At 37.2% G+C, this 26561-nt stretch overlaps 1 protein-coding gene across 3 annotated transcripts in view; it reads left to right on the plus strand.

Annotated features, from left to right (window-relative positions):
- SLAIN2 (SLAIN motif family member 2) overlaps positions 1–26561 on the plus strand; it is an 81711-nt gene that overhangs the window by 42067 nt on the left and 13083 nt on the right. For 2 of the 3 annotated variants that reach the window (XM_082603129.1, XM_082603131.1), the window contains one exon: positions 6297–6374. The exons of the other annotated variant lie outside the window; for it this stretch is intronic. In XM_082603129.1, coding sequence (XP_082459255.1) covers positions 6297–6374 — 78 coding nt within the window. The remainder of the gene's footprint in view (positions 1–6296; positions 6375–26561) is intronic. 3 annotated transcript variants of the gene reach the window in all.

Consider the following 26561-nt stretch of genomic DNA (forward strand, 5'->3'; position numbering starts at 1 on the left):
GGCTTCCCTGGTGGCGCAGTGGTTGAGAGTCCACCTGCCGATGCAGGGGACACTGGTTCGTGCCCCGGTCTGGGAAGGTCCCACATGCCGCGGAGCGGCTGGGCCCGTGAGCCGTGGCCACTGAGCCTGCGCGTCTGGAGCCTGTGCCCCGCGATGGGAGAGGCCACAGCAGTGAGAGGCCCGCGTACCGCAAAAAAAAAAAAAAAAAAAAAAAAAAAAGTGTTGTTATGGTACTCATAAATGGTGTAGAAAATAGAGATTCACAAAATTTAAAAAATGAAAGTAAAGATACAGTTTGAACTCTAAGTTATTACTGAAGTGGTGAGTGATAGGTTTTTGTGCCTTTAAACCTGAAAATTAAGTTAATTTGGTTTAATAATATCCTGTTTCTGGGGTTTTCTTCCCCCTTGGGAAGAGCAATCCACAGTGTTAATACAACAGGAAAGAAACTTTTATATTGTTAAGAATATTAAGTAACAAAACTCATGTATATTATAAGCTACACTTTTACAGTCTATGCACAGATAATCCAAAACACCATTTTCACTCGGCTTTCAGAGGTGCTTTAATACTTAGTTTGAATTGTTAAATTCTGAATTTCTCAAATCTTTCCATGACATATTTTCAGACAGCTTCCCAGCTCTTTGATGAAACCAGCTATATCTATATCCTTTTTACCTCATTCCATTATTGTCAGTACCAACTCTTTACTCAGATTTGTTCCCTCATGCCCTCATACATGTTGTTTGTGTGTTTAAACTATTCTAGCATCTTAAAGCTGTATGGAAATGAAAAATAACTCTTTACCAAAAGAGAAGGAACAATAAAAGATTGAGAACCTAGGATAAAAATGTTAATAAAAGAAGAATATATTGACCTTATCTTAAACTTTATGATAACTACTCACCTTCTTTAGTGGTAGAATTACCGTTGTATAATCAACTGCTGATTCCCTAGAATTTTCTTTTCCTTTAGGTGAATTTTTTTTTCTTTTTCCCCAGAAGTTGATAATTAAGGAAAATACGTAAAGAAACATAATGAGATTCTAATCACTAATTTACTTTTAAGTGGGATATATGTATACTGTTTCATAGTCATGTATTTCAATATTTGAATGATGTATAGGCAGAAGAAAAAGTAAGGTACCATCCTTTTTTAAAAATTGCATATACTTGTTTATTTTTATATATGTAGCTGTAGTGAAGCTTATTTATGATGAAAATATCACAAATATTTATTTTAGTATAGAATCACACTACTCACAAAAATGTATTTGGAAAGTAGTAAATCCAGAATATTGGCAGGTTTAAAATTTAATAAAGTTTATTTCATAAAAATATTTAAAACTTGGAAGTTCCATGGAGGTCCAGTAGTTAGGACTTGGGCTTTCACTGCCATGGCCCCAGGTTCAATCCCTGGTTGGGGAACTAAGATAACGGAAGCCATGCGGCACGGCCAAAAAAAAAAAAACAAAAAATTGAAAACGTTTTGTTTAAAGTTAATACATTATGAAGCAAAATAAAATGTTACCTTTTTTTCTGAAATTTTTACGTATATCTTTGATACATAATATATATGTGTGTTTTAACTAGTGTGTGTATATAGGTGTACTGTTTTCATAATAGCCTTTTTATATTGATATATAATTATGTACAGATATTACAATGGCAAGTCTTATACATAAATTAGCATTTTAAATATTTTATATAAACCAAATTTATATATTTGCTGCATTTTGTTTTCTTTTAAGTATTTTTCCAGCTCTTAAGTGGTAAAGCTTTGATTCTTACTTGCTGGTCTGCATGAACCTAACTTTGCAAGGTTGCTTTATTTCCACCTAAGGGACCACTTCTTTTGCCTTGTTACTATGCCAATCACTATTTTTATATGCTTATTTGCTATGGCTGCATTATTGTGGATGTTGGCATTCAAATATGAATATTATGAGAGTTCTAATATATTTTCATTTTGGTAGCTATTACCAATTCTTGACTTTTATATTTGGAAAATGTGAGTAACTTAAAAAGTTTAAGAAAACCAGAGCATTGCAGAGGTCATGGATACATGTAATTTTCTCAGATTCTCCAGTTAAAGGAAGGAATGTTTCTCATGGACAGTTTTTCAAAAGACTAGTGCTTGCTTTCTAAGACCACTAGAGCACAGGTTTAGTAGAAAGTTTAATTTTCAGAAAAATATAGGAATTACTGGTTCAGAAATAAGAGAGGAAAACCCAAGGTAATCTGCTGGTTTTAAAAAAAGTAGTATGAGTTTACTTTCACATGTATTGTCCCATTTGAAGCTCACAACATCTCATTTTTCATTTTTATAGAGAGGGAGAAGAGATCCATATAAATTATACATAGAATGTCAAGTAACTAGAAAAGTGGCAAAACCAAGCCAAATTACTCCCTCTTCTCAACTCCTCCATGAGTCTCCTGATTTCCTCCCAATCATTGTTTGGATTACATCATGCTGACCTAATTGCAAATGAGGAGGCATCTTGGAAAATATTCTTGGATGACTCTACTGGAGCATGATTTGAGACTGAACTATAAATACTTTGTGAATTACCACAAAGGGTAAAATAAGTCATTGTAACATTTATCCACTTGCTTGCTTACATTTAACTAAATGGAAGAATATATTTGAATAGGATACAGAGTATACTCCCAGAGAAGAGATGTATAGGATCAGTATTGTACTCTTGACCTCTCACTGAAGAGGTAGTGTCCAGGGCAGTTGTCAGCTTATACATAGGCCAGAGTGCACTTAGGCCCATGGGGAAGGAATTCTCATCCAGATTTCACTTGTAACCAAAACACTAAAAGGTTACATTCGAATTTTATATAATTATGAAACATAAATTGAAATAAATAAGTCATGATAAATCTGTGTAATTGGCTAAGGTACAAATGAGTGAGATACTTGTAGAACTCCTACTTAAGGATAAGTAGTGTAATGATGTTGTCAGTTATCACAAAGAGATTTTATAAATGTAGTTTTTCTGACCTTTACTTCTGGAAATGTTGATTGAATACATCTGGGATGGGGACCCAGAATCTGTTTTTTAGAAGTGTTTTAGCTGACTTGGGCATATTTAAGTTTGAGAACCACTCAATTGGACCTCAGCTGTGGGGGATCTCGAATATTTAGTTTGAATCTCTGGATTTTATCCAGTACTCAGTCACTTATGTGTTTCTTAATTATTCAACAGGTATTTATTGGGTGTATATGTTCCAAGCACCGGGAATATAAATGTGAAAGAGACAGCTCGTGCCCTCCAAAAGAGGAAGTGATAGGCAGGAAGTGATGTGGGAACAGGAGAGGCATTACACAGCAGTATGAAGAGGTTTTCAGGAAAGGTATTGAAAGATATCTCAGCCAACTCTGGAGGAGTTGTCACACGAGGAAAGGAAGTATAGGTTTTCCAAACAGTGGGACCAGTAATGAAGTCTTAAGAATGGCACCCTGATTATAGTGGTTTTGTTTGACTAAAGTGGGGGTCACAGGATGGTTAGTTGGTGCAGTGACCAAGGATGAGAGATGCAGGTAGGGGTTAGATTGTGGGAGCTTTTAAATATGTTGGGAATTCCCCGGCGGTCCAGTGGTTAAGACTGCATGCTTTCATTGCCGAGGGTGCAGGTTCGATCCCTGGTCAGGGAACTAAGACCCCACGAGCCGCGTGGTGCAGCCAAAAAATAAGTGAATCAAATAAATATCATATTAAGGAGTTTAGATTTCATCTTATAAGCATGGCGAGCCATCATAGGCTTTTAATCAGGGTTACTTCTTAAGAAATTCAGTCTAGTAGCAATGTGGAGAATGGATTAAAGTTCTAGAAGGATTTGGAGACTTTCAGTTTAACTACTATAATTTATCTTTAAAAAGTGATTTTGGGGACTTCTCTGGCGGTCCAGTGGTTAGGACTTGACGCTTTCACTGCCGGGGCCTGGGTTCGATCCCCGGTTGGGGAACTAAGATCCCGCAAGCTGTGTGGACAAAATAAATAAATAAAAAGTGATTTCGTCATTAGAAAACAGATCAAATTATGATTGATAATTCAGATTAAAATTTAGCTTTTGTTCTTATTTGAGTAACATTATTTGACTTTGTGGTATCTCATGAAAATCACTCATTTCATTCCATCTGTATCAGGCAAATTTAGAGTATACTGCCTGATCCTATTTGCTATAAACAGGATCCTATCTGATTCTTTGACTTTCTGTTGGACAGTTTTCTCTTGTCTGTAGATGCTGTTCTTGTGGCATCACCCATGAAACTTGAGGGCTAAATAAGGTCCATTGGAGTTATTGTAGCTATTAATTTAAATAAGATCTTTCCAGGACAGTTGATTAGAGATGATATGTTAAACCCTCGTTTAAAAAATTTTAATGGTTAATAGATACTGTGGATTGCCAGTGTATGTACAGTTGGTTACCTTTTGCCCTCGTTTACTCCACTCCAATCACCATGGCCTACTTCTGTTCTTCAAATATACCAGGCACACTCCTACCTCAGGTCCTTACTGCTGCTTTTCCTTCCATATAGAATGCATTCCCCTGATACCTGTATGGCTCACTTCCTCTCTTCCTTCAGATCTTTGGGCAAATGTCATCTCAGGAAAATATTTCCTGATGACTCTATTTGTAATTGCAACTTAAATCTCCTACTTCTTGTCCCCCTTTCCTACTTAATATTCTCCTTAGCAGCTATCACCATGTCTCAGGCCATATATTTTACTCTTTGTTTATTGTGTTTCCCCTTCCCTAAAATCTTAGTTACATGAAAGTAGGAACTTTGTCTATCTAGCTGGCTACTGAATCCATTGTTCCTAAAACAGTGCCTCTAATAAAGTAGATAATTACTTGAAAGAATGAAAGAAAGCAGGAATGAATGAATGAGTGAATGAATGAAAATATGAATGGTTGAAAGCATGTATGAATAAATATGTAAATGAAGAATATTGAATGACGACAGCATCCTGTATTTCTGTGGGATAGATATGAAGTAATGCATTATAAAATTGGTATTTTTTAAGTTTGGAGAATTTTCTGCTTGTCTGCCTGGCAATATATTTAACTTAAACTGGCATACAGTATTATTTAGCAGCAGTAATGTGTTGTAGTAAGTGTTACAGAAATTGAAATCAAATGCATTTGGTACTTTTTAAAAATGTTTACTATTAGACAGTGAGAAAATCCTATCAGCATTGATATGGTTAAGCAATAGAGGGAAAGAAAAATTCTCCTGAATTCTTTTTGGTGATATATCAAGTAATCCATTTATCAACCCAATGATTGTTTAAACTCTGGCCAGATTTATGGTTTGAGATCTCTTTTGGGGGGCAGGTTGGGGGCGTTGCATATAAATCCTAGAGGTATATGAAGTCTGACTTTCAAATGGGTAGAATGACATTTTAGAGCCACTTAAATAGGTGACTGCACTGGTACATGTGGGAATCATCAGTTCATTGGAGCCAAAGTGAGATTTAACTCCAGATGGCTCTGAACTGCTGCTTAATTGCTGGTTATGAGAGTTTCGCTGCAGTTAATAGATTAGGAGTTCCGAAGAAAGCTTAGAACTCCTCATTGATCACTTTAAAAACCAGATGCTCTGACTCTTCCAAATCCCTCAACCCCAACACATACACACCCCTCCCCACCCCGTATGCATGTGTGCATAGTCCAGATATGTTGCTACCCAAAGTCTAAAGTGCAATTAGTTGAATTCTACAGCAAGATGATGTTGAACATATTAAAGCAACTAGATTGTTTACTCCCTTGAGGACCTGCCTGGTTCTGAGTTTTCTTCTCCTTTTTGAGTATGGGGATTACTATTTCATGTTAGGACAGTTCATCTAACAATAACTGCTTTGCCAAAGTCTGCTTTTTGCACTGAACAAGTACTACGTTTATTTTTTTTTTTTCTGTACTGTGTGCTTGCGTTCATCACTTTACTTATTAGCTTTGTATTCTTTGCATCCTGTAGCATGTTTGCTGGTGGTTTGTTTTCTCTTTGATATTTTGATTGGTTTACATATTATAGATTTTCTCATCTATAAGAAATAATTTTGGAAAGTATGCACTTTGCACTAAGATTTCCATTCCCTTTCTTTTCCAACTTAATGCACTAAGCATCACTTTAAGATTCCTCTGCTTCTAGGATTCTAACATAGTCTCACCTTATCTGTTCCTTGATAAATTTTCAAGTTTGTATTAAAATATTCAAGTTTACAGAAGCTATAGTCTTTATCTTGTCCTTCCAGGCAAATATTACAGTTCCTTATTTTTCAACAGCTTCGCAAAGGCTGAAAAATTTGCCTCGTACTTCCCTCAAAGCCAAACAGTTGCTTCAAACTTCATCTACAAAAAGAGGTAACTACAGCCTCTTACTAAGTTTTAAATTTCAGCAAATGGTCAAGTTAGTTAAATCTTTTACCTTTTGGCATACTGAGTCAGTGATGTCTATAAGGCACATTTTAGTCTTTTTTTTAATACTAAAATAATGTGTATTCATTCTCTGTTACTTGGATAAATCCAGAAGAAACTCATTTTCTACAGAGGTATGTATTGGGTTGCAATTCTAAAAGGAATAAATGATATGTAGCATTTAATATTAGAGAATTTATCATTTTTCTTACCTGAAACTGAAGGTTATTGTTTTAACTTTGTTAGATAACTAATAAATGCTTTAAAATGAACCAAATGCCAGACATTCTGTATGTTATGTTTTTTCTTCTGTCTTTGGTTTTTGGATTTACTTATCTGTAGGATGAAACAGGCATGTTTTCATATTAGAAATTGATTGACGTTAAAGCAGAGTTGTTAACTGATGATGTTTGGAATATTCATGGAATGGTAGCTTTTGTAAGAACTGACAGCTGAAGAAATATATGAAGGTTGACATCAAAGTTATCATGTTGGTTCCAAGAGATTGGATGTATGGACAGCTAGGAAGAAGTAGAATTGGGAGAAACACTGTGGGATTAGATAGACCAGCAGTAATAAGAATGAATAGAAACCTCAGAGGAAATGGTACAGAACAAATATAGGCAAGGAGGAAAAATATTTCCCCTATCTAGGACATGTAGATTTCCTGATAGCTTCAGAACTCAATAAATAACAAAGATATATAAGAGGGATAAAACACTAACAGGACATTATATGGAAAGAGGAGGTTTGGGATTTGATATGTTGTAAAATTATTTAGTTAATATGGTTATAAAAATACTGAAATAGGTACTTTAGCGAGTTCACTAATGCAGATATTTTAGCAATGATTTGGTGGATTAAGTATAATTTGAGGAAATAGTTTTAGATATTAGAATCCAAAGAAAAGAGAATAGTCAAATAGAAAAGTAGAATGTTGGAATGTTTGTGTCTTGGATGTCAGGGGCTGATTATAGGCCTCCAGTAGGGGTGTGTTTTGGTGCCACTGTCAGAAATAATAACAGACTGAATAGATTATGCTCTTTTGATGGAGAAGAAGGTGACTTATTAAGGATCATTGTAGAAAAGGTTCTTAAATTATTTGAGGACCTTAAACCTCTTTTTTGAGATTTCCAGATACTTTTGAGTACTTCTAGGGGTAGAAGGTAGGTGAAAAGAGATGATTATAAAAGGATTGTAGTATCTATACCAGGGCAAGAGAGGATTTTAAGTTTATATAAATTTTATTTTTTGTATGCCTCTATAAGCTGCTTCATAATGTTTTTTGGCATTAGGTACGCTTATATAATTTAAAATTTTTACTTGAAATTTTATGTTGCTATTTATTAGATCGAGAAGATCATAACTTCTGGCTGATTTTTTTGGGGGGGTGGGGGATGCCTGTGGAGGTTACATTATTTTTGTGATTCTGAACTACCAAACTGCCTGCCCTCTGTGATAAGATAACAGGAAAACCCAGTCTCATAATTCCTGGTACCTCTAGCTATCTAGATGACATGGTAAAGAGAGAGAAGTTTGTGGGTGTGCATGTTTGATTTTTTGTTCCTTTTTGTTTCATTTTGTTTAATCTCTCATTTATCTTAATCCAGACTCCCTTATTTTCTGGTCGTACTGTGGCTTGGTGATGATCATTTTACACTATAAGTTCTAAACCAATTGAAAAAGGAACAATATATGATAGGATTTAAAATACTAGTTTAATTACTGGTAAAGCTGAGTTGGAGAATATCTCTTGGATCCAAGGTCAAAATGGATTTTCTAATTTACCCTCATGTCTAGACTTTGAGAGAGAGGAGTCTGCATTGGGCTGTGGGTGGGATTCTCTGCTCTTGTAGGGATGTGAAGCAGACAGGATTCAGACACCATGTTTTCATAGGTACCTTTGCACATTAATCCCATCCAATAGAGAAACATGAACTAGATAGTAAATTGCCACATAAATCAGTTGTTCCTCATCCTGGGGATGAGCCTATAACATTTTCTAGAAAGCTGATTTACTTATTTTAAGGGCTCACAGAATCATGGGAAGAGGAAGAAGATGGTTTCCTTAACTATTGGAAAAAATGGTCACTTTGACTTTAATTGCATTTAGTAGTAGCTGGAGTTTGAAGATAGGAAGGGAAGTAAAACTATGTTGCCTGGCACAGAGAAACACACCATAAACATTTGTTGATGAACACGATCATGCCACTAACTCAGGAACGGCTGGACACGTCCCTCTTTGCGTTTTCTTCTTGCAAAGCTTTTGTGTTTCTTCAGCCCACTTTTCTCTTTGAGGGAAAGAACTCATTGTGTTTTTTTAAGACTTCGTAGAAGTGACTGCTTAAACTGCTTTGATAAAGATATATTTTATTTATCTCCAGTTGCTGGGAACTCAGTCAAGTAGAGATAAACAGGGTAGAAACCTCAACAAGTCAGGGGAAGAAAATGAAGACTAATTAGAGAAGTGAATGTAGAGATAAGGACAAATTTAAATGTACAAACATTTTTATTTAGAAGGAAAGAAACAACTAAAGAGGAGTTCATGATGGTGGTTGTCTAATACTGCTTTAATTTTCTAATTCACTATATTTTGAGATACTTAAGGTGACATAAGCAATATTTATAAGAGGTCTTATTGATATGAACCCAGGAATTTTGTCATTACCCTGGATCCGAAATTTAAAATTTCGTGTTCCCTTTTCTATCAACTAACACATATTGAATCTGAAGCATAAACAAGATGCATGCATTATATTCTTTTCTCTTTTTTTCTCTGTTCTAGCCCCTCTTTACTTTTTCTTCTGTTAACAGTTGTGATCAAAGCCAGCCTCTGCCATAAACAGTTTTTAGATACAGTTAAAATTGAAGGAGTTGCTCTCCCTCCCATGACTGTTATATACAATTGGGAGAAGGAAAGGAGAGAGCACAGGGGCTGTTCTTGGGGCTCCCTCCAAACACACAAATTTCTGTTAGATCATTTCATGCTGTCTTTGGAATGATACTTGAATAGATTTTACTTACATTTAGACTTGCTAAAGCTTTTATGATTTTCTAAAATTCTTTTTTCCTCTTTAATTAAATCTTGACTACATCTATCAATTTCCTTTGCTGAGAAAGTCCTAGATCAAAATTTCCACCTCTTTGAAATTTGTGCCTTGATTTTCCTGATTAAATAGGACTGCATTTTAAAATATTAAAAGCCTTTAACATTCTGTGGTTTTAAAAGATCACCTGATTCCAGTTAACCCTCATTATATTTTTATTCCTCCCTAACTCCCAAGTTTATAGATAAGGCAAAATGCTGCTACCATTAGAGGAGGAAACAGTTTTTACAATAGTAAAACTACAGCTTAGTGCACCTCTTCATATACTCTAGTTTTCCCTCAATTTATACTTTAACCTTATTAAAGGATTTCTCTCCATATCTGGAGATTGTAGAACTTTTTGACTTATCCTTTCATAAACTGTAGTACATTTATCTAAGAATATAAAGATTAATAAATTTAAAAGGATTTCTAATTTATAAATCTATTTTTTAATCTTTGTTATTTTAAAATATAGCACAAATTCAGAAAACCATATAATACATAGAGAGCTTAGTGAATTCCTATAAGGTGACCCCCTTGTAACTACCATTCATATCAGGAGACTAGAGCTTACTACCTCAGATGCTCTATACCCATCTGTTTCCAAACACAATCCTCTCTTGACCCCCTCTCCCAAGAATAGCCATTCTTCCAAATTTTTACAGCGATCACTTCCTTACTTTTCTGTATAATTTTTATCATCCAAGTAATGAAATTATAGTTTTACCTCTTTAATATATGTCTTTTTTAAGTTTCTCTTAATTTATAGTTTTCCTCCAACTCTTTACTCCCCCTTGTTGTTTGAAGAAACCACCAAATCACTTGTCCTGTAGATGTTCACACAGACTGGATTTTCCATGGTGTCATTTATCAGGTTCCTCTGTATTTCCTATAAATTGTTAGTTATCCACATGCTTAATTAGATTCAGTTATGTTATTTTTGGCATAACTGAACCTATACCACTGTAGCACTCCTATATAGGTGGTGGTACTTGGCGTTGCCTGTTTCATGTGATATTAGCAGGCATTGATGCATAATGCCTATATCCTTACTTTACTAGGAATTTCAGAATTGGATTATTTCAATTCTAACATTCCTAAGAGAAACTTTTCCTTATTCTTCGGTTAACCAGCACTGAGGTTTTATTTCAATACTTGTTCTTTCCCTTTATTTACCAGTTTACAAAATAAAAAATTGGCAATCTAGGATCCTCCAAAGGTGACCAATATTTTTCATATATATATATATATATACACACACACACACACACACACACATATATATATATATCATTATAAACTTACAGATTTAAACATTTTTTAATGTGTTTCGATCTGAGTATTTTCCCAACTTTGGTAGAAGCATCTTCAAGTTGGTGTTCAGGTCTTTTTGACACAACCCTGGTAGTCTTTGATAACGTCTTGATAACTGGTATGACAAGATAGGCTCATCTTATACACTTCCTGCCACAGACCTGAATTTAGTTATTTCTCAAAGAAAAAATCCTGATTTCTTTTGGTAGGAAATGGAATTTCAAAACCAAAGTCTGAGTTTTTAGTTGTGCTCTTTACTATCCAGTTGGTCATTGTTTCTAGTTCTTTTCAGTTACTAGAAATATATATGTGTAGATTTGTGTTTGTATATTTTTTAAGATTGAATTCCTTAATGAGTTCATGCTGATACTCCCTAATCACATTTAGGGCTTGAGGATAATTACTTAACCTCTTTTAACTTAAAGCTTTTTCTTTTATTCTGCTCCGAGAAGTCTGTCTCTCAGAAACACATAGAAATAGAGTATCATTTAATAATTTGTTTTCTCCCACGTTTTACACAGAATCTTCTGGGGATAACATTAGTGTAATACCATACAATATGGTTACTAAAAGCAGTTTATAAAACTTTTTCCATAAATAGGTTACTAGGGGATAAGGGGGGAAGGGATAAATTGGGAGATTGAGATTGACATATATTCACTACTATATATAAAATAGATGACTAATAAGAACCTGCTGTATAGCACAGGGAACTCTACTCAATACTCTGTAATGGTCTATATTGGAAAAGAATCTGAAAAAAGAGTGGTTATATGTGTATGTATAGCTGATTCACTTTGCTGTACACCTGAAAGTAACACAACATTGTAAATCAACTATACTCCAATAAAAATAAAAAAACTTTTTCCATAAATAACTATTATATACTCTCCTTTATATACCTCATTTAGTCTCAGCCCTACATTTAAATAATATTTGATGCCTGCTACCTGTCTGTTGATATTGTCTCACCAGTCAGTTTTCTTGTTTAAAGCTTATCCTCTGTTAGATTCCTTAAGGAGTTATGGGAACAATATCCATTCCCTCAATTTTTGCATGTCGATGACAGCTTGTCTGCTCTTTTTTTTTTTTTTTTTTGCGGTACGCGGGCTGTTGTGGCCTCTCCCTTGCAGAGCACAGGCTCCGGATGCGCAGGCTCAGCGGCCATGGCTCACAGGCCCAGCTGCTCCACGGCATGTGGGATCTTCCCAGACCGGGGCACGAACCTGTGTCCCCTGCATCGGCGGGCAGACTCTCAGCCACTGCTCCACCACGGAAGCCCTGTCTGCTCTTTTTATATTTGAAAGTCATTAGCTAGATATGAAATCTTTGGCTCACATTTTCTTTCCTTGAGTATCTTAAATATGTGACTCCATTTTTGTCAGGAATAAAGAATTGTTTCCATTACAATCGTTTGGTCTTTTTATCTGGATGTCCAAAGGTTGTTTTCTTCTCCTTTAAAGTTCAATAATTTATGAGAATATGTCTTAGTGTTTGTCATTCTGAGTTGATTTCCCCAGATATGTGGTGTGTTATTTCAATTTGAAATTGCAGAGTTTTAAAAATTTTAGGCAAGTTCTTTAGAATTATAGTTTTTTTTTATTGTGTTCTTTTGCTTTGGCTTTCTTTTTTTGTGGGGACTCCTCTTGTACACATGTTGGGTGTTCTTTGCCTTTCTTCTGTGTTTGTTGCCTTCTCTTGAATCCTTTCATCTTTCTTCATTTCTTCTTGTTCTATAAAAGTTTATTTTCATTGTTTATTTCTTTTAAAGCATAAGATACTGTGTATGGTGACTCTTGTGTTCCTTCTGTCTTCGACTTCATTTTGAAATGATTTATTTTATGTCTGATTCTTTTCTGTGTTCCACCACCTCCTTTTTGAGTGTTTTTTCATTCTGATTTATGTTCTTTCATATCTTGTAATTTTCGTCTTTTTGTGCGTGTGCATGGTGGACATATTTGGCAAGGTTTCACCATTAGTAGAAATATTCTATTCCTTATTCTCTCTATTTTTTAGTTAATAACTTTATATGGGATTTTGCCTTACTCTTTTTCTATTGCTCATTTTTCTGTGAAATTGGTTTTTCTAAACGTTTAGAAAGGGAGTTTTAAGATTTTCTAATTTATGGCTCTACTGCTCCCTCTTCTTTGTTTTAGGAAACTCTTCAAAAATATGGCTGTTTATTTTCTGAGATTTCTTGCTTTTACTCCCCTCCCCTGTTTTAAAATTCGTCCTTTTAAAGTGTATAAATCAGTGTTTTTTAGTACAGTTGACCCTTGAACAACATGGGTTTGAACTGTATGGGTTCATTTATACATGGATTTTTTTCACTAAGTGTGTGCTACAGTACTACACAATCTGTAGTTGGTTGAATCCACAGATGCAGAACCATGCATGTAGAGGGCCAACTGCAAAGTTACATGTGGATTTTCCAGTGTGCAGAGGGTCAGCACCCCTAACCCCCTGAATTGCTCAAAGGTCAACTGTATATTCACAGAGTTGAGCAACTGTTAACCACTGTCTGATTTTAGAGATTATCATCACCCCATAAGAAATACCATGCCCAGGCCTCCCTGGTGGCGCAGTGGTTGAGAGTCCGCCTGCCGATGCAGGGGACGCAGGTTCGTGCCCCGGTCCGGGAGGATCCCATATGCCGCGGAGCGGCTGGGCCCATGAGCCATGGCCGCTGAGCCTGTGCGTCCGGAGCCTGTGCTCCGCAACGGGAGAGGCCACAACAGTGAGAGGCCCGCGTACAGCAAAAAAAAAAAAAAAGAAATACCATGCCCATTAACAGTCACTCCCATTCCCCACTCCTTCCAGTCACTGGCAACCACTAATCTTTCTGACTCTGGATTTGCCTGTGCTGAACACTTCATATCAGTGGAATCATACAATATGTGATCTTTGCAACTGGCTTCTTTCAAACAAATTTTGTTTATCCACTCATCAGTTGGTGGACATTTGAGTTGTTTCCACTTTGTACCTGTTGTAAATAATGCTGCTAATGCTGCAAATGTTTGCTGGTAGCTTATTTGTTCTTATCTATCAGTCTTTTTGTATGTATGGAAGAAAAGCTAGCAAAACCTGTTCCCAGGAGTTTCTTCTGCCTCTTATGTTTAATAAATATTCTCTTGATAAATATATGCTTACAAAAATAATGGTAAGTACTGTACCCTAATGAAAGAAGAAATCAAGGGATTCTATGTCTTGTTATTTTTTTATGATTACTTGTCAGCCATTACAAATTTAATATGCCTTGGTGTTGTATATTATAAAACCTGCATAGGATAGTAGCCCCACAAATAAACTTTCTGAGTCTAGTTGAAAATTAAAATGGCGAAAAAGACATTTTAATGTCTACTCCCAGAGGTGTTTCTCTTTTGGTATTACCGAGAGGTAAAGAACACCAATCTGGAAATCAGGAGACCTGAATTCAGGTGTGACTTTCCTGTTTATTTGCTCAATTGATTTCTGTGGTTGTGGCAATTTTCCTTCTCCGTAAAGTGGAAGGGTTGTAGTAGTTACTAGTATCTCTTTTAACAAGGATTTTTTTAAAATTATTTATTTATTTTTGGCTGCGTTGGGTCTTTGTTGCTGTGCGTGGGCTTTCTCTAGTTGTGGTGAGTGGGGGCTGCTCTTCGTTGTGGTGCTCAAGCTTCTCATTGTGGTGGCTTCTCTTGTTGCAGAGCACAGGCTCTAGGCACGCGGGCTTCAGTAGTTGCAGCACGCAGGCCTTAGAGCACACCGGTTTCAGTAGTTGCTGCTCGCGTGCTCAGTAGTTGCAGCACGCAGGCTCTAGAACATGCAGGCTTCAGTAGTTGTGGTGCTCAGGCTCAGTAGTTGTGGCTCACGGGCTCTAGAGCACATGGGTTTCAGTATTTGCTTGCTGCTCATGGGCTCAGTAGTTGCAACACATGGGCTCTAGAGCACAGGCTCAGTAGTTGTGGTGCACGAGCTTAGCTGCTCCGTGGCATGTGGGATCTTCCCGGATCAGGGCTTGAACCCATGTCACCTGCATTGGCAGGCGGATTCTTTTTTTTTTTTTTAAATTTAATTTAATTTTATTTTTTTGCTTTATAACAAATTTAATCAGTTATACATATACATATGTTTCCATATCCCCTCCCTTTTGCGTCTCCCTCCCACCCTCCCTATCCCACCCCTCCAGGCGGTCACAAAGTACCGAGCTGATCTCCCTGTGCTATGCGGCTGCTTCCCACTAGCTATCTACCTCACGTTTGGTAGTGTATATATGTCCATGCCGCTCTTTCACTTTGTCACAGCTTACCCTTCCCCCTCCCCATATCCTCAAGTCCATTCTCTAGTAGGTCTGTGTCTTTATTCCTGTCTTACCCCTATGTTCTTCATGACATTTTTTTTTCTTAAATTCCATATATATGTGTCAGCATACAGTATTTGTCTTTCTCTTTCTGACTTACTTCACTCTGTATGACAGACTCTAGGTCTATCCACCTCATTACAAATAGCTCAATTTCATTTCTTTTTATGGCTGAGTAATATTCCATTGTATATATGTGCCACATCTTCTTTATCCATTCATCCGATGATGGACACTTAGGTTGTTTCCATCTCCGGGCTATTGTAAATAGGGCTGCTATGAACATTTTGGTACATATCTCTTTTTGAATTATGGTTTTCTCAGGGTATATGCCCAGTAGTGGGATTGCTGGGTCATATGGTAGTTCTATTTGTAGTTTTTTAAGGAACTTCCATACCGTTCTCCATAGCAGCTGTACCAATTCACATTCCCACCAGCAGTGCAAGAGTGTTCCCTTTTTTCCACACCCTCTCCAGCATTTATTGTTTCTAGATTTTTTGATGATGGCCATTCGGACTGGTGTGAGATGATATCTCATTGTAGTTTTGATTTGCATTTCTGTAATGAGTAAAGATGTTGAGCATCCTTTCATGTGTTTGTTGGCAGTCTGTATATCTTCTGTGGAGAAATGTCTATTTAGGTCTTCTGCCCATTTTTGGATTGGGTTGTTTGTTTTTTTGTTATTGAGCTGCATGAGCTGCTTATAAATTTTGGAGATTAATCCTTTGTCAGTTGCTTCATTTGCAAATATTTTCTCCCATTCTGAGGGTTGTCTTTTGGTCTTGTTTATGGTTTCCTTTGCTGTGCAAAAGCTTTTAAGTTTCATTAGGTCCCATGTGTTTATTTTTGTCTTTATTTCCATTTCTCTAGGAGGTGGGTCAAAAAGGATCTTGCTGTGATTTATGTCATAGAGTGTTCTGCCTATGTTTTCCTCTAAGAGTTTGATAGTGTCTGGCCTTACATTTAGGTCTTTAATCCATTTTGAGCTTATTTTTGTGTATGGTGTTAGGGAGTGATCTAATCTCATACTTTTACATGTCCCTATCCAGTTTTCCCAGCACCACTTATTGAAGAGACTGTCCTTTCTCCACTGTACATTCCTACCTCCTTTATCAAAGATAAGGTGACCATATGTCCGTGGGTTTAACTCTGGGCTTTCTATCCTGTTCCATTGATCTATCTTTCTGTTTTTGTGCCAGTACCATACTGTCTTGATTACTGTAGCTTTGTAGTATAGTCTGAAGTCAGGGAGCCTGATTCCTCCAGCTCCATTTTTCGTTCTCAAGATTGCTTTGGCTATTCGGGGTCTTTTGTGTTTCCATACAAATTGTGAAATTTTTTGTTCTAGTTCTGTGAAAAATGCCAGTGGTAGTTTGATAGGGATTGCATTGAACCTGTAGATTGCTTTGGGTAGTAGAGTCATTTTCACAATGTTGATTCTTCCAATCCAAGAACATGGTACATCTCTCCATCTATTTGTATCATCTTTAATTTCTTTCATCAGTGTCTTATAATTTTCTGCATACAGGTCTTTTGTCTCCTTAGGTAGGTTTATTCCTAGATATTTTATTCTTTTTGTTGCAATGGTAAATGGGAGTGTTTCCTTGATTTCACTTTCAGATTTTTCATCATCAGTATATAGGAATGCCAGAGATTTCTGTGCATTAATTTTGTATCCTGCAACTTTACCAAATTCATTGATTAACTCTAGTAGTTTTCTGGTAGCATCTTTAGGATTCTCTATGTATAGTATCATGTCATCTGCAAACAGTGACAGCTTTACTTCTTCTTTTCCAATTTGGATTCCTTTTATTTCCTTTTCTTCTCTGATTGCTGTGGCTAAAACTTCCAAAACTAGGTTGAATAAGAGTGGTGAGAGTGGGCAACCTTGTCTAGTTCCTGATCTTAGTGGAAATGGTTTCAGTTTTTCACCATTGAGGACGATGCTGGCTGTGGGTTTGTCATATATGGCCTTTATTATGTTGAGGAAAGTTCCCTCTATGCCTACTTTCTGCAGGGTTTTTATCATAAATGGGTGTTGAATTTTGTCGAAAGCTTTCTCTGCATCTATTGAGATGATCATATGGTTTTTCTCCTTCAATTTGTTAATATGGTGTATCACGTTGATTGATTTGCGTATATTGAAGAATCCTTGCATTCCTGGAATAAACCCCACTTGATCATGGTGTATGATCCTTTTAATGTGCTGTTGGATTCTGTTTGCTAGTATTTTGTTGAGGATTTTTGCATCTATGTTCATCAGTGATATTGGCCTGTAGTTTTCTTTCTTTGTGACATCCTTGCCTGGCTTTGGTATCAAGGTGATGGTGGCCTCGTAGAATGAGTTTGGGAGTGTTCCTCCCTCTGCTATATTTTGGAAGAGTTTCAGAAGGATAGGTGTTAGCTCTTCTCTAAATGCTTGATAGAATTCGCCTGTGAAGCCATCTGGTCCTGGGCTTTTGTTTGTTGGAAGATTTTTTATCACAGTTTCAATTTCAGTGCTTGTGATTGGTCTGTTCATATTTTCTATTTCTTCCTGATTCAGTCTTGGCAGGTTGTGCATTTCTAAGAATTTGTCCATTTCTTCCAGGTTGTCCATTTTATTGGCATAGAGTTGCTTATAGTAATCTCTCATGATCTTTTGTATTTCTGTAGTGTCAGTTGTTACTTCTCCTTTTTCATTTCTAATTCTATTGATTTGAGTCTTCTCCCTTTTTTTCTTGATGAGTCTGGCTAATGGTTTATCAATTTTGTTTATCTTCTCAAAGAACCAGCTTTTAGTTTTATTGATCTTTGCTATCGTTTCCTTCATTTCTTTTTCATTTATTTCTGATCTGATTTTTATGATTTCTTTCCTTCTGCTAACTTTGGGATGTTTTTGTTCTTCTTTCTCTAATTGCTTTAGGTGCAAGGTTAGGTTGTTTATTCGAGATGTTTCCTGTTTCTTAAGGTGGGATTGTATTGCTATAAACTTCCCTCTTAGAACTGCTTTTGCTGCATCCCATAGGTTTTGGGTCGTCGTGTCTCCATTGTCATTTGTTTCTAGGTATTTTTAAATTTCCTCTTTGATTTCTTCAGTGATCACTTCGTTATTAAGTAGTGTATTGTTTAGCCTCCATGTGTTTGTATTTTTTACAGCTCTTTTCCTGTAATTGATATCTAGTCTCATAGCATTGTGGTCGGAAAAGATACTTGATACAATTTCAATTTTCTTAAATTTACCAAGGCTTGATTTGTGACCCAAGATATGATCTATCCTGGAGAATGTTCCATGAGCACTTGAGAAAAATGTGTATTCTGTTGTTTTGGGATGGAATGTCCTATAAATATCAATTAAGTCCATCTTGTTTAATGTATCATTTAAAGCTTGTGTTTCCTTATTTATTTTCATTTTGGATGATCTGTCCATTGGTGAAAGTGGGGTGTTAAAGTCCCCTACTATGAGTGTGTTACTGTCGATTTCTCCTTTTATGGCTGTTAGTATTTGCCTTATGTATTGAGGTGCTCCTATGTTTGGTGCATAAATATTTACAATTGTTATATCTTCTTCTTGGATCGATCCCTTGATCATTATGTAGTGTCCTTCTTTGTCTCTTCTAGTAGTCCTTATTTTAAAGTCTATTTTGTCTGATATGAGAATTGCTACTCCAGCTTTCTTTTGGTTTCCATTTGCATGGAATATCTTTTTCCATCCCCTTACTTTCAGTCTGTATGTGTCTCTAGGTCTGAAGTGGGTCTCTTGTAGACAGCATATAGATGGGTCTTGTTTTTGTATCCATTCAGCCACTCTGTGTCTTTTGGTGGGAGCATTTAGTCCATTTACATTTAAGGTAATTATCGATATGTATGTTCCTATTCCCATTTTCTTAATTGTTTTGGGTTCATTATTGTAGGTCTTTTACTTCTGTTGTGTTTCTTGCCTAGAGAAGTTCCTTTAGCATTTGTTGTAAAGCTGGTTTGGTGGTGCTGAACTCTCTCAGCTTTTGCTTGTCTGTAAACGTTTTAATTTCTCCATCAAATCTGAATGAGATCCTTGCTGGGTAGAGTAAACTTGGTTGCAGTTTTTTCTCCTTCATCACTTTAAGTATGTCCTGCCACTCCCTTCTGGCTTGTAGAGTTTCTGCTGAGAGATCAGCTGTTATCCTGATGGGGATTCCCTTGTGTGTTATTTGTTGTTTTTCCCTTGCTGCTTTTAATATGATTTCTTTGTGTTTAATTTTTGACAGTTTGATTAATATGTGTCTTGGTATATTTCTCCTTGGATTTATTCTGTATGGGACTCTCTGTGCCTCCTGGACTTGATTAACTGTTTCCTTTCCCATATTAGGGAAGTTTTCAACTATAATCTCTTCAAATATTTTCTCAGTCCCTTACTTTTTCTCTTCTTCTTCTGGAACCCCTATAATTCGAATGTTGGTGCGTTTAATGTTGTCCCAGAGGTCTCTGAGACTGTCCTCTGTTCTTTTCATTCTTTTTTCTTTATTTTGCTCTGCAGCAGTTATTTCCACTATTTTATCTTCCACCTCACTTATCCGTTCTTCTGCCTCAGTTATTCTGCTATTGATCCCATCTAGAGTATTTTTCATTTCATTTATTGTGTTTTTAATCGATGCTTGATTCATCTTTAGTTCTTCTAGGTCCTTGTTAACTGTTTCTTGCATTTTGTCTATTCTATTTCCAAGATTTTGGATCTTGGAAATAGAATCTTGGATCATCTTTACCATCATTATTCTGAATTCTTTTTCAGGTAGAGTGCCTATTACCTCTTCATTTGTTAGGTCTGGTGGGTTTTTATCTTGCTCCTTCTCCTGCTGTGTGTTTTTCTGTCTTCTCATTTTGCTTATGTTACTGTGTTTGGGGTCTCCTTTTTGCAGGCTGCAGGTTCGTAGTTCCCGTTGTTTTTGGTGTCTGTCCCCAGTGGCTAAGGTTGGTTTAGTGGGTTGTGTAGGCTTCCTGGTGGAGGGGACTAGTGCCTGTGTTCTGGTGGATGAGGCTGGATCTTGTCTTTCTGGTGGGCAGGTCCACGTCTGGTGGTGTGTTTTGGGGTGTCTGTGGACTTTTTATGATTTTAGGCCACCTCTCTGCTAATGGGTGGCGTTGTGTTCCTGTCTTGCTAGTTGTTTGGCTCAGGGTGTCCAGCACTGTAGCCTGCTGGTCGTTGAGTGAAGCTGGGTGCTGGTGTTGAGATGGAGATCTCTGGAAGATTTTCGCCGTTTGATATTATGTGGAGCTGGGAGGTCTCTTGTGGACCAGTGTCGTGAAGTTGGCTCTCCCACCTCAGAGGCACAGCACTGACTCCGGGCTCCTCAATTTGGGATGATGTGTTGTCTATTCATGTATTCCACAGATGCAGGGTACATCAAGTTGATTGTGGAGCTTTAATCCGCTGCTTCTGAGGCTGCTGGGAGAGGTTTCCCTTTCTCTTCTTTGTTCTCACAGCTCCTGGGTCTCAGCTTTGGATTTGGCCCCGCCTCTGCGTGTAGGTCGCCGGAGGGCGTCTGTTCTTCGCTCAGATAGGACAGGGTTAAAGGAGCAGCCTCTTCGGGGACTCTGGCTCACTCAGGCCGGGAGGGAGGGAGGGGCACGGAGTGCGGGGCGAGCCTGCAGCGGCAGAGGTCGGCGTGACGTTGCACCAGCCCGAGGCGCGCCGTGCGTTCTCCCAGGGAAGCCGCCCCTGGATCCCGGGACCCCGGCAGTGGCCGGCTGCACAGGCTCCCGGAAGGGCGGTGTGGACAGTGACCTGCGCTCGCACACAGGCTTCTTGGCGGCGGCAGCAGCAGCCCCAGCGTCCCACGCCTGTCACTGGGCTCCGCGCTTTCAGTCGCGACTCGCGCCCGTCCGTGGAGCCCCTTTAAGCAGCGCTCTTAATCCCCTCTCCTCGCGCACCAGGAAACCAAGAGGGAAGAAAAAGTCTCTTGCCTCTTCGGCAGCTCCAGAGTTTTCCCGGACTCCCTCCCGGCTAGCTGTGGCACATTAGCCCCCTTCAGGCTGAGTTCTCGCCGCCAGCCCCAGTCCTCTCCCTGCGCTCTGACCGAAGCCCGAGCCTCAGCTTCCAGCGCTGCGCGCCCCGGCGGGCGAGCAGACAGGCCTCTCGGGCTGGTGAGTGCCGCTCGGCACCGATCCTCTGTGTGGGGATCTCTCCGCTTTGCCCTACCCAGGTATGTGGGGAGTTTCTTGCCTTTTGGGAGGTCTGGGGTCTTCTGCCAGCGTTCAGTAGGTGTTCTGTAGGAGTTGTTCCACGTGTAGCTGTATTTCTGGTGTATCCGTGGGGAGGAAGGTGATCTCCGCGTCTTACTCTTCCGCCATCTTACCCGGAAGTCCGGCAGGCGGATTCTTAACCACTGCGCCACCAGGGAATTCCTAACAAGGATTCTTTAACTCTGTAATGAGAGAATCATATTTACTTCATCTCTGTGGTCTTTAATAACCAGAAATTATTTTAAAGTCCTTATTATGTCAGTAACCTGTTGCCATCATTTATGGTGCATAGACCATTGAGTGACTGGAATGTATACCTATAAAGTAAGGGATAGTTGACAAGGAAGTTTTTTGTTTTTGGGTGGTTTTTTTTGCAGTACGCGGGCCTCTCACTGTTGCGGCCTCTCCCATTGCGGAGCACAGGCTCCGGATGTGCAGGCTCAGCGGCCATGGCTCACAGGCCCAGCCGCCCCACGGCACGTGGGATCTTCCCGGACCGGGGCATGAACCCATGTCCCCTGCATCAGCAGGCGGACTCTCAACCACTGCGCCACCAGGGAAGCCCGACAAGGAAATATTTTTGTCTTTATTTTTTAAATAATTGAATGGCATATGTACTTTGCTCCCCATCAGTCATGGTAGCCAGTGTTTGGCAATGTGTGTATTTTTATTGCGAACTGTGCATTTATTGGATATTTACATATTTTTAAGAATTATACAATTAATGAATTTGTAGTTTGGCTGACACATGACTGTGAAGATAACCACTTGAAGTGTCTAGTTTTTATATTGCAAGATAGTGTTTAATATTGAGATATATTATTTGTAAAAGATTTTGTATTCAGTGAGTATCAGGCTAAAAACAGTCTACAGTTTACTCAGTTTCTCCATTTTAGAGTTAAGTGCCTGCAGAATTATACAAGCCTTAATTAGAAAATAAACTTACCATTTTTTATTAAATGCTTATTGAAAGACAAAAATGAATATTCAAAAATTAAGAATCCTCATATCACCCACCATTCCATTTTAGAGATGACTTAGACACCACAGTTAACATTCTTAGTCATATCTCAGTTTTATAAATAGAATCCTAATTCTTGCTTGGAGCAGATAACATTCCTTCATTTTGTGCCTTGATTCAAGTGTAATTCTCGGTATCCACAATGAGTAAAGAGAAACTATAGCCTGCTGTCTTAATTAATTTGGGTAATGGAGCCTAATTTACTTAATCCCTATATTTTAGTTAATTTGTAAGGACAGCTTAGGAGACTGTCCTGAGTGACACTGTTGAATATCTTTCCAGATAACTGAGTTGCAGCAGGCTGAAAAGCACCATCTTCCTTAGATAAGGGAGGCATGGATATGATACACCTTACAAATCCTATAATATTTTACATTTTACCAGCAGTTTACTTACACATTGCTCATTTGATCTTTGCAGCTAACCTGTGATATTTGCCGAGATTTGTTTTATTAGATTTACATCTGTATATCTATTTTCTCTTTTTTGGGGTGCAGTGCAAATGGTATTGCATTTAAAATTTTTATTTCCACGCATTTATTGCCGGCGTATAGAAATACAATCAATTTTTGTATGTTAATCTTCCATCCTGTGACTTTCCTGAACTCAGAATTTCTGGAAGGTTTTTTTTGTTTTGTTCTTTTGTTTTTAGATTCCTTGAGATTTTCTGTGTAAACAATCGTGGAGAAAGTTTCTTTCTTTCTTTCTAATCTATATGTCTGTTATTTCCTTTTCTTGTTTATTGCACTGGCTAGAACTTCCAGCATGTGTTACATAAGAGTGGTGAGAGCCTATATCCTTGCCTTGTTCCTGATCTTAGAGGGGAAGAATTCAGTGTTTCATCATTAAATATAATGTTAGCTGTAGATTTTTTGTAGGTGATCTTTATCAAGTTAAAGTTCCAATTCCCTGTTTTTCTGAAAATTTTGTCATGAATATGCGTTGAATTTTGTCAGACACTTTTTTTACATCAATAGATAGGCTCATGTGATTTTTCTTCTTTAGCCTGTTGTTGTGGTAGATTACATGGATTGATTTTTAAATATTGAACCAACTTTGCATCCTGGAATAAACCCCACTCAATCATGGTATATAATTTTTTTAATGTATCACTGAGTTCTGTTTGCTAATATTTTGTTAAGGAGGTTTATGTCTATTTCCCTGACAGATATTGGTCTGTAGTTTTCTTTTTTGTCACTATCTAGTGACACAGTAGTTTTTGGTACTACTGGTGATACTACTTTCATAAAATGAATTGTGATGTGTTCCCTCCTCTTCTGTTTTCTGATAGAGAGTGTATAGAATTGGTGTTAATTCTTCTTTAAACCTTTGGTAGAATTTTCCAGCAAAACCATCTGGGCCTGGAGGTTTCTCTTTCAGAGGGTTTTGACTTATGAAATCAGTTTCCTTAATAATTATATGGCCATTCAGTTTATCTGTTATATACAAGATGAGTTGTGCTAGTTTTTTGAAGAATTGGTTCATTTCATCTAAATTGTCAAATTAATGTGTGTAGGATTGTTCTTAGTACTCCCTTATGGTCCTTTTGATGTCTTCAGGGTCTGCAGTGATATCCCATTTCATTACTGATATTGGTAATTTGTGTTTTCTCTCTTTTTTATTTTGTCAGGCTTGTCAATTTTATTGTCCTCTTGAAAGAAATCTTTATTTCTTTGATTCTTCTGTTTTTCTTTATTCAGTCTCATTGATTTCTGCTCTTTATTATCTTCTTCTGCTTGCTTTGAGTTTATTTTACTTTCTCTAGCTTTTTGAAGTAGGAACTTAGATTACTGATTTAAGACTTTTCTTTTTCCTAATTATGACCCACAAACTTTTATATTTTGTATTTTAATTTTTATTTAGTTCCATTATTATAAAATGTCTATCGAGAAGTATATCATTTAGTTTTCAAGTGATTTTTTTCATCTTTTTGTTACCTTTTAGTTATTGATTTCTAGTTTGATTGTATTATGGTCAGAGAAAGTACTCTTTGTAATTTCAGTTTTTAAAAAATTGTTGTAATTTATTTTATGGCCCAGGGCATAGTCTGTCTTGGTTTATATTCTGTGGACACTTGAAAAGAATGTGTATTCTGCTGTTGTTTAGTGGATTGTTCTATAAATGTCAGTTACATTCTGTGGTTGGTGGTGGTGATGTTGAGTTCTTCCATGGTCTATCAGTTGTTAAGAGGGGGGTGTTTAAGTCTCCAACTATTGTGGATTTGTCTATTTCTCCTTTCAGTTCTGTAAGTTTATCCTTCACATTTTTATAGCTCTGTTTAGTACATACACATTTAGGATTGTTTTGTCCTCTTGGTAATTTGACCCTGCTTTCATTATGTTTTGTCCCTGATAATTTTCTTTTTCATTATCTGATGTTAATATAACCATCATGCTTTCCTTTTGTATTATTTGCTTGATATATTTTTTCCATCCCTTAACTTTCAACCTCCCTATATTTATATATATGTATATATGTATATATATATATATATTTTTTTTTTTTCCGGTATGCGGGCCTCTCACTGTTGTGGCCTCTCCCGTTGCGGAGCACAGGCTCCAGACGCGCAGGCTCAGCGGCCATGGCTTACGGGCCTAGCCGCTCCGCGGCATGTGGGATCTTCCCGGACCGAGGCACGAACCCATGTCCCCTACATCGGCAGGCGGACTCTCAACCACTGTGCCACCAGGGAAACCCTATTTTTATATTTGAAGTGAGTTTCTTAAAGACAGCATAAAGTTAGGTTATGTTTTAAATGCATTTCTACCAAATCTCTGTCTTAATAATTGGTGTAGATGGACCATTTACATTTCATGTAATTGTTGATATACTTAAGACTGCCATTTTATTTGTTGTTTTTTGTTTTTTCTCTTTTTCATTTCTCTATTTTCTTTTTCTGCATTCCTGTGGGTTATTTGAACATTCTTTAGAATTCCATTTTGACTTATATATAGTGTTTTTGAGTCCATATGTTTGCATATATAGTGGTTGCATTACATTACATTATGCATACATAACATCATATATACATATCACAGTCTGTAGATGTTATCGTTTTATCACTTCAAATATGTAAACCTTACCTTTTTTCATGTACCTTTACCCTCACCCCGTTTATAATTGTCATAAATATTTTCTTTAAATAATATTTCCAACAACATCAGTGTTACAATTTTTTCTTCAACCTGCACATATAATTTTGAAAACTCAAGGAGAGGGAAAGCCTATGTGTCTGCCCATATTTTTGCTTAACTTGTTCTCTCTTCTTTTCTGATATTCCAAGTTTCCATGTTTTATCATTTTTTTTCTGTTTATAGAATTTGTTTAGCTGGGGATTTTGGGGGGTGGGGGGGCATCTGCTGGCCACAAATTGTGTTGGTTTTCTTTTGTCTGAGAATGTCTTGCTTTTCCCTTAGTTCTTCTAGGATATTTTCTTTGAGTATAGGATTCTGGGTTGACATTTCTTTCAACTCTTGAAAAATATTTGCTACTTTTCTCTTGGCCTCTGGGGGCTATGATGAGAAATCCACTGTTGTTAGAATTCATTTTCCCCTATAGATTAGGTGTTATTTCTCTCTCTGATTTCAAGGTTTTTTCTTGTGTTTCATTTTCAGAAGTTTATAACTATGATGTGTCTTGGCATGGATTGCTTTGGATTTACCTAGTTTGGTGTTGTCCTAGTTTTTTTGAATCTGCAGGTTTATGTCCTTTGACAAATATGGGAAGTTTTCATATATGGGAAGTCATTATTTCTCACAGTACTTTTTGTCCTCTTTTTCTCCTTTCCTCCCAGTACTCCAGTGGCATGAACATGCGGGTCTTTTCTTGTAGTCCCACAGGTCCCCAAAAATTCTGTCCAGTTTTTTCTTTTTTTTATTGAAGTAGTTGATTTACAGTGTTTTGTTAATTTCTACTGTACAGCAGAGTGATTCAGTTATACATACATATATATATACACACATTCTTTTAAAAATTCTTTTTCATTATGGTTTATCACAGGATATTGAATGTAGTTCCTTGTGTTATACAGTAGGACCTTGTTGTTTATCCATTCTAGATATAATGGTTTGCATCTGCTAATCCCGAACTCCCAATCCATCCCTCCCCTACTGCCCTCTCCCTTGGCAACTGCAAATCTCTATGTCTCTGAGTCTGTTAATGTTTCATAAATA

This window comes from Mesoplodon mirus, assembly GCF_964341445.2.
Source record: "Mesoplodon mirus genome assembly, chromosome: 2".
Classification (NCBI taxonomy): Eukaryota; Metazoa; Chordata; class Mammalia; order Artiodactyla; family Ziphiidae; genus Mesoplodon; species Mesoplodon mirus.